Genomic DNA, 8066 nt, shown 5'->3' with positions numbered 1-8066 from the left:
CCCCTCCCGCGCGCGCGCGCGCGCACACACACACACACACACACAACAAATTCAGAACACAGGGTAGTGCCAGGAGCAGGGATGGCCATACCCCTCGACGAAAGAGACATTCCTAGGTGGCGCCACAGGGTGGGCTAGGGCCAACGTTCCATAACCTAACTCATCTCGGGTCCATGATCGAAAATAATGTTTTAGTGCTTTGAAGGTTACAGTTCACCAAGATTCAATTGCTCACTTTCTCTCGGGCGCAGTCACCGACGAACCTTCATTCATGCAACGTTTTTCTATCACTTGCACCTTGCACATACGAAACACCAGCTGAGATGAGAATGCCGCCATACCACACGCACTGCTGCCAAGCCGAGATTTCTAAATTTAAGTGTTACACGTTTTTTCAAACTGCCTTATCAATTATTTTCATTAATAATTCTAGAAAACTAGATATCGAGGATGTTGAAATTAGAACAGTATCGAGCAGTAGCGCACTTCCAACAGCAAGATCAATCTTCAAAACTCGCTCCGGTAATGCTGCACAACTGGCAATATTTTCATTGCAGTAGCAGACGTTGTTGTGATTTAGCAATCACCTTATCAGAAATCCTGAATTTCATCTGTCACTGATTACTGGTCCTTCCTCACCTCTCAGTGATGTAATACGTCATATTCTTTCGTTTCTGTCGTCAATGTCTGTTCGTCTTACGGTGTTTGCAAAGCCCCTATGCCCGTAACTAGTCAGTAGAGGCGATGTGGCGCTGTCACTTAACCTAAACAAAAGTCAACAGTCCAGTAGAGTGAGTCAACTTCTAGTAATGTCATGGACTGAATGAACGCAGTGCAGTTATGCCACTAACATATCGAGAGGCTGTGCAGATCGGCCTGCTTTTAGCATGCGTGCCACTGCAGTACATGCTGACCATGAACATGGAGTTAGATCAATCATCTTCTATTGGTAGAATTTTTTCTACTGATTTTCAAAATTTTAGAGATAATTGGTTGTCCACAGAATCATGGGCAAAATCTGCAATGATTCATGTTCTAATGAATGGTAAGAGTTAAAAATTTCAAATTCAAAGCGAACATGTACCTGCACTTTTGACACATATGGTTAACAATTATATTGATTTGTTGTAGGAATTTTTCCCAATCCTGTTCCTATAATGTATTATGGAACAATAGGTGAAAATGAGTCTCCTGCACATGAAGTATTACGTTTCAGACAAGAGCGTGGCTACTTTACGGCTTCTCAAGGTATTAGATGGAAGCGCCCATCTCATCTTCACTTTCGCATAGGTCAGGTTGTAAAACACAGAAGTGAAGGATACACGGGTGTTGTTATTGGATGGGATTTGAAGGCCAGCGTAAGTAGTTTGATTCTTTAGTTTAAACTTATGAGTCAAGTCCCATGAAGCTAGAAGATAATTTGTATTTTTTGTTTTGAATTTTGTATGACTCATTTGAAACTATTTCCTCTTGTGTCCTAGGCTTCAGAGACTTGGTTGTTTCGTGAATATGGAGATCTTCAGGTTTGTTCATTAACTAGTTTAACTCCTGATTTATAGCTGTCAGACTAGAATTTGGGAAAATGAACAAACTCCTTCCTCTCAGGCTCTACGCAGTTGGCCTCATTATTCCATTTTAGTTGATGAAAGAGATCCAATATCAACAGCAACGATGGCTCCAGAGGCAACTTATGTAGTCCAGCAGGAACTAGAACTAATGCCAAATACAGAGGTTGGTTTGCTCATTATGAATTTATACATAATCTATCAAATTTCGTAATTCATTCTTGTCATTCCTCTTGTTAACATTTTCAGGTGCAACATTCAATGCTTGGAAATTTTTTTGTTGCCTATGATGGAGGTCAATATATAGCACAGGATTGGTTAAAAAATTTGTATCCCAAAGATTAAATAGTTCAGGCTGTATTAAAGCAAACTTGTGATAACTGTAACAAGAAGTTTTGTACTTTTAAAGAATAATTAAGACTGTTGTCATTAAGTTTAAATGTTTGCAGTCATCATGCAAATGTGGTTGTGTAATTTATCTAGGGTGTACTCATCATTTTCATTTAGTGCAAAAACAATTTGAAGAAGTTTACTGGGTGAAAAAAGGCACAACTTAGTGCCTTGTTGTAATAGTATTTAAGCTTTGTGCCATTATAAAGGTATTGGTGCCTTCATAATGACATAGAAATCGATAGTGGTACTTTAAAGGTGCTAAGTTGTACCTTGTGTTTCCTTTAATTTCTGCAGATTTTTCTTCCTGTTGATATTTTTACCATTGTACATTTTGTTTTTGGATTTTCTTAAAACCTTCATTGCTGTCTTTACTAGCATTTGATTTCTGACTGTCTTACTTTAGTGTTTCTTTTTGTTGTTTTTTTCTAATTTTGGGATGACTAGAACTAGGAACTTCGAGGAATTTTGCATACAGTTGTGATAAATGCACTTATCATATCTTTTCAATGCATGTACTTACTTTAAAGATATCCTGCCCAGAACATCAGAGGAGAGGAAGTTAGTAAGAGACCAGAGCAGAAAATGAAGAGATCAGGTTGGAAACCTTATTATTAAGGACATCTAGACAAAATGTTAAAGCATTTTGCAAGGTATTACAGTTTGTACAATTCCAAACACACAGCACAATAAGTACATCACAATATTCCAATATTTACACCACTCAAAAAACTGAGACACTTTGCAACACAAAGGACTAGAATAACCTCCGAAATATGGCACAGCACACAATTGAAAAATAGATTACCTCATAATTCCATTAAGAAGAAGAAATGAAAGAAAAACAGATTTCCACATTCTAAATATCACAAAATGTAGTATTGATTCACCACTAAATTTGTATGGTACCAATGCAATCCTACAGAGATTCTCAGAGTGATTTAATTCTATGTTGAAGTTTCATTCACCAAAGCTGTCTATTTGAGAAGAACTAAAACTTAATGCTGGTACAGTACATTTTACTTTCTACCTGAATGTAACAACCATTTTATAAGTGAACAGATAGAAACAGAAGACCAATCAAATATTCAGATTGCTTATACATAAATCTCATAAAGAGCATCATTGCAAGGGCCAAATTTCAACACAATTGGCACAAATAGCAGAATTAAATTTGATGTCATCTTTGCCTATATGCATACACAAAATTCAAAGAAAGTACAAACTGAAATATGAAATGATATGTCCTGCCTCCAGTGTTTTGGTCAAAATGCATTGGGCACAAACTTAACATAAGGTAATAATATCCATGCTGCAAATTATCCCTGTAAGACTTTTATCACTCACATAAAGGTAAACATTACTCCTAAAATAGTTGGAAAAGAAGATCACATCCAGATATGACAAGACATTTGTGCTTGGAGGAAATACTCCATTCTACAGTTACAGAATAAATAGTCAATCTGGAAAGTACTTTATTAATGGATCTAACAAAACACAGGCCACAAAGACTGGCACATATGGGAAAAAAAAGGAAATACCAGAGATCTCATGCAATAAGGAAAATGAAGATGTAAAATTATCAAGAATTAATGAACAAATTGTTATGGGGAACACCATGCAAATGCGGGTACTAATAACAGGGTATTTCTAGAAATAATCAGTATAAGATTAATGTGGCTCCATGGAAAGTTATGAAAGCAAGCCCTTGCAGTATTTCCCTTCTATGAAGTACACCAAATTATAAAAAGTAAGTACTGCCATTTATATTGCGAATTATTTTGAGGGGAGTAAATATCACCATAAATTTTAGTTATCTAAAGAGGGAACTTGAGTGCAGGTGAGCTCTCGCCCTTTCCCATCTGCATGGACACATTTCAAATTTAATCTGTTTGGTAACGAAGAGGAATCTCCTGGACTATGTGCACCAGTCCTCGAAACTACATTTGCAGTAACTGTAGCTGTTGGCTTCACAACTGGAGGGTGAGGTGGTGCCCTTCTTCTCGCACTATCCAGAGGCATTGACCCAGACTGTGGAGTAGACCTGACATGTCGTAGGTTTTGAGGCTGCGTGATGCAGTTTCCCAAAAGCATGGCCAATATGATAGCCAGCAAAATGGGAACAGCGACGTACAGAGCTCTTTTGAGCACTGACGCCGGTTCCTGATGCTAGGAGTTTTCTCTGTCTTTTACTATACGCTCTGCCTTGTAGACACGATGACTAATAAGCAAATCTCGCAGGAGTTTGTAAAGGGTATAGTAGTTAAAGAAAAGCACAGATGCCATGCTCACAGCTTGGTACCACTCAGAAGCAGTTGCCAGTTGGATCAATTGAATAATTATCATTAACATGTGCATAGTGAGCACAACTAAGTATATTCGAGTTGGATTTTGAAATAAGTCCTAAAATAAATGAAAATAAATATTATTTGGCTGTACAAACTGTAAAAGTTGTATAAGGAATACTGTATAAACTAAGAATATTTGGAAGAAATGAAATCAAAACTTACATAAAATCGGTTATGCACCTGGTTACCAGGCTCTGCAGCATTTGTTGTATTAAGAGCCTGATAAAGCTTATCATAATGCTTTACAACTGATTCATATGGCCACAATTTATTTCCTGTCCAACTGAAAAAAAAAACATACAATGAAAGCTATAGCATAAACACTGACAGCCACAAGGGTTTCCATACATTCAAAAGATAAAGAACAAAAAGAAAATTGTAATTGTAAATTGACTTACTGAACATTAGAATGTGGCATAATCAATCGATGCCATCTTCCTAGGTGTAGAGCACATCTGTGCATGACATCACAATACCTGCAAAAAGGACACAGATTTTTAAATTTACATATGAAGGTACTGAGCCAGTTTTAGCAGTAAAAGAAATTACGTACCTGACAGGAAAACAATGTGTAAGATACAAAACAAAACTACCAAGCCACAGCCACAGAATGTGAAAAGTTGCCCAATAGGTTTCATAATACATCAGTGTCTTCATCATGGAACAGATTTTTTAAACTCATCAAATATTTCAACAACTACTATTTTAGATGCAATAGTGAAATATATACATACAGTAGCAAAACAGCAGGGAATAAACCCAGCATAGTATGCTGAGAATACAGAGTTAAACAAAACCTGCTTCATACGATTATTGATGTCACTTTTTAGAACATCAACCTCTTCACGAATAGCTTCAGGAGAGGTGGAACAGTTGTGCAATGGACTTCCATCAAAACCTAACAAGGATGAATAATGAGTTAATTTTCAATAAACATATGTATTATTAAGGTTAATGTTTAAGAAGACAAATGTGAAACATAGAAACCCACTTAAAAATGACTTGCATTGTTGATCTGAATCAGAAACTGGAAATATTGTCAGATCAAAGAAAGGCCCAACCGTAAGGCCGAATAATATAAAATAAAGGGATAGCCTGCAAATGAAAAGTACTTAGCGAAAATTTCAAAGTCTGAATAGAAAACAGGTTTAGAAGCTTTAAAAAAAAGAAAAACTTACGGATAGCACAAATAAAATAACTTCACAATGGGATGTGTGTGCATTATATTGTATAGGCAAAAGAGGATCACTGATCCCACCCAGCCTAACATGATAAATTGAATGATTTTGCGGGCAGCTGGCCATAGCACAGATGATATGTATGCTTGACCAACACGAGCAATCATGGTGTAAAGAAGACGCCGCATCAAGATAACACCAATAAATATGAGTAGGTGGAAGTCAATCAGTTGAACATTCTGGAACACAACAAAGCATTTGGAAAACATGTCCGTACGGTACGGTAGTATACAAGAGTTTGACTATCTAAACCAAATTACCAAAGCAAAATTGTTGAATGAATATGGCAACCAGAATACTGATCGATAAATAATCAGGAATTGAAGAGCACAACAAACTGCTGAGAACATAAACATTATGAACTCAAATAAAACATCGCCATCTCGTGGAATATGAGGTATTGGAATATGTTTTGGTAATGTTGAATGCTGAGCAGCTTGTGGGTGACTACAATTGTAGAAAAGGTACAATAAGCATATTGATAATAATATTTAAGTACTCAAAAAAATGGAAACGGGTGAGCTCAAACTTACTGCTGAGAGTTGTCATTTCCGTTACAATTGTTGCGCCCATGTCGTGCATTATGGTTTACATGAGCAATAGCATGGGCTCCTTGGTGCACTTGAGGTGGATGCGGATGATGCGCATGTAGGGGATGTTGCATATTTCTTCACAAAGTTGCTGACTCATAAAACAGCAACAACTTTCCAAAGCAGTAATGCATTGATGATTTTTCCCAGAGACTGTGGACAAATATAAGTTCAATTTAACATGTTGACAAATCTTTTTATACCAGAGAAGACATACCCAATTTAAAGGATCTGTTCTATAACATTATCCACCCTTTCTATAATAAACAACATGTCAGTGATAATGAATGTTAGTTTTAGCCCTGTCTGAGAGATTTCCTCTTGAAACATGGATCAATAATGGTACAAAAAAATCACAAAGAACAAAATTATAACTATCAGAAATGTTTCATACTGACTAAAATGTTACCACAGCATTAACTGACTTCATAGTTTTTATAAGTGATCACATTCATTAAATTTAGAGAATAATGAATGTTCTAAAAAAACAGAATTGTTTACAATAAGCTCTTATTCCACTTTTAACAACAGCTGTGGTCCAAGTTAATACATCACATAACCTTACTTAACCTTTCCCCACCACAGATACGAAATTTGTGGAGGACGCCTTCAGAAGCAAAACCCAAAAAGACGACACAAGGAAAATAAAAGCCAAATTTTCGATTGTGTTTACTTACAAGCAGAAGACAAGATATCCAAACTTGGATGTGCCGCTAGGTAAACCTCAGTTTAACCAAGGTTGTATAGGCAGGAATGCTAATATGACTAACTAGGAACACGGTTCGCTTTCAACACTGTATCTATCTTTCAATTAACAGTCGTCTTTCATTGATGGCTCAGCCAGTATAAGGCGAAATTCTTAAATTGTTGACTGCAAAGTTGGGTTGTTTGGCTGTTTTTGAGGGCCCTTTGACATCACAGAACAGCGACAAAAGAAGATCGCCTCGCACCTCGAGCGCCACATTCACATTCGTCTGCATCTCGCGACCCCGACCCGAAAGGTGACGGCTGTGACGACTGCAGGCCGACGGTGCCGACGGCCGTCCCTAGCACCGTCCCCTGCAAGATGGTCCCCTGGTTTATTCGCAGCCCGAACGGATACGTGGAAGTCTCCTGCTTGAAGTTCTAGTTCCAGCTCCATAGCCCCAGGACGTACGATCCTGCGATCCCAAGGAGGCAGAGCTGCATTTAAACGGCATATTGTGTCTTGTGCCCCATCTAAAATTGCGCGTGGGCGCATCACCCAGAGAGTACGCCCGTCGTTCGACGCAACGAAACTACCAAGTTCAGCCTGTGCAAGCCCTCATAGCGCCTGGTAGGTAGGCAGCATCTTGCACTCAGTGCATACGTGCACTGCAGGGTGGCCTACCCTGCGTCTCGCAGGCGCTGGGCTCCCGCAATTTGTCGAATGAATCTGAGTGAAACGGACGTACTTTCTGGACGATCCCATCCTAAGATCGGCGTAGGCACATAACATGCGCGTTTTAGATGGGGCACATAATGCAGTTTCCTTTTCAGCTCGCTCGTGAAGCTGGTTGGACGGGAGCAAAGCCATCCCCAGGCACTCCTCAAAGAATGCCGCGGAGAGAGCGAGGGAAGTTGTCGCTGTGCATTCCCTCGGCTAGGGAGTATCGTCGGCCACCCCGGGGCGGGGAGTACCGCCGCCAGGCCAGGCGGGCCGGGCCAGGAGGGCAGGCGCGCGAATTCCGAATAATTTCAAGACAGAGCAGCAGCAGCAGCAGCAGCAGCAGCAGCAGCAGCAGCGGCAGCAGCCCCGACAGCACAACAGCCGAGGGCACTTCCACTTCCTGCAACACGGCCCAACACAATCAGCGCGTCACGTGTGCCGTGCTCGTGCCGTGATGACGCCGTGCCCGGGTAGCCCCGGGGCGTCGTGGGTGCTCCCTTCACTCGTGTCGCGCCCCGCCCCACCCC

General features: G+C 39.7%; 2 protein-coding genes and 1 long non-coding RNA gene across 5 annotated transcripts in view; 1 reads left to right on the top strand and 2 right to left on the bottom strand.

Annotated features, from left to right (window-relative positions):
- Positions 1-389, bottom strand: part of LOC127750017 (uncharacterized) — a 39629-nt gene extending 39240 nt beyond the window's left edge. The window contains exon 1 of the long non-coding RNA XR_008011485.1: positions 236-389. This is a non-coding gene — a long non-coding RNA (uncharacterized LOC127750017). The remainder of the gene's footprint in view (positions 1-235) is intronic.
- A 134-nt stretch (positions 390-523) lies between these two features.
- LOC113211617 (uncharacterized) lies at positions 524-2465 on the top strand. Its single transcript, XM_026430048.2, has 5 exons — positions 524-1045; positions 1132-1358; positions 1482-1523; positions 1606-1731; positions 1815-2465. Exons 1-5 carry the CDS (start codon positions 841-843, stop codon positions 1908-1910), a joined length of 696 nt encoding a protein of 231 aa, XP_026285833.1. The 5' UTR covers positions 524-840; the 3' UTR covers positions 1911-2465.
- A 76-nt stretch (positions 2466-2541) lies between these two features.
- On the bottom strand, positions 2542-7074 carry LOC113211616 (transmembrane protein 39A). 3 transcript variants are annotated; one of them, XM_026430046.2, is made up of 10 exons: positions 6809-7074; positions 6075-6284; positions 5802-5988; positions 5482-5720; positions 5295-5398; positions 5038-5201; positions 4857-4954; positions 4702-4779; positions 4466-4586; positions 2542-4358 (listed from the first exon to the last, which is right to left on the bottom strand). In XM_026430046.2, exons 2-10 carry the CDS (start codon positions 6203-6205, stop codon positions 4125-4127), a joined length of 1356 nt encoding a protein of 451 aa, XP_026285831.1. In that variant the 5' UTR covers positions 6206-6284; positions 6809-7074; the 3' UTR covers positions 2542-4124. The 3 variants fall into 3 exon arrangements, with proteins under 3 accessions (XP_026285831.1, XP_052126364.1, XP_026285832.1); XM_052270404.1 differs by lacking the exon at positions 6809-7074 and adding an exon at positions 6697-6714; XM_026430047.2 differs by lacking the exon at positions 6809-7074 and adding an exon at positions 6692-6710.
- Between the last annotated feature and the right edge of the window lie 992 nt (positions 7075-8066).

This window comes from Frankliniella occidentalis, unplaced genomic scaffold, assembly GCF_000697945.3.
Source record: "Frankliniella occidentalis isolate FOCC.00 unplaced genomic scaffold, Focc_3.1 Scaffold123, whole genome shotgun sequence".
In the NCBI taxonomy this organism is placed as follows: domain Eukaryota; kingdom Metazoa; phylum Arthropoda; class Insecta; order Thysanoptera; family Thripidae; genus Frankliniella; species Frankliniella occidentalis.
This window is presented reverse-complemented; position numbering and strand designations above follow the sequence as displayed.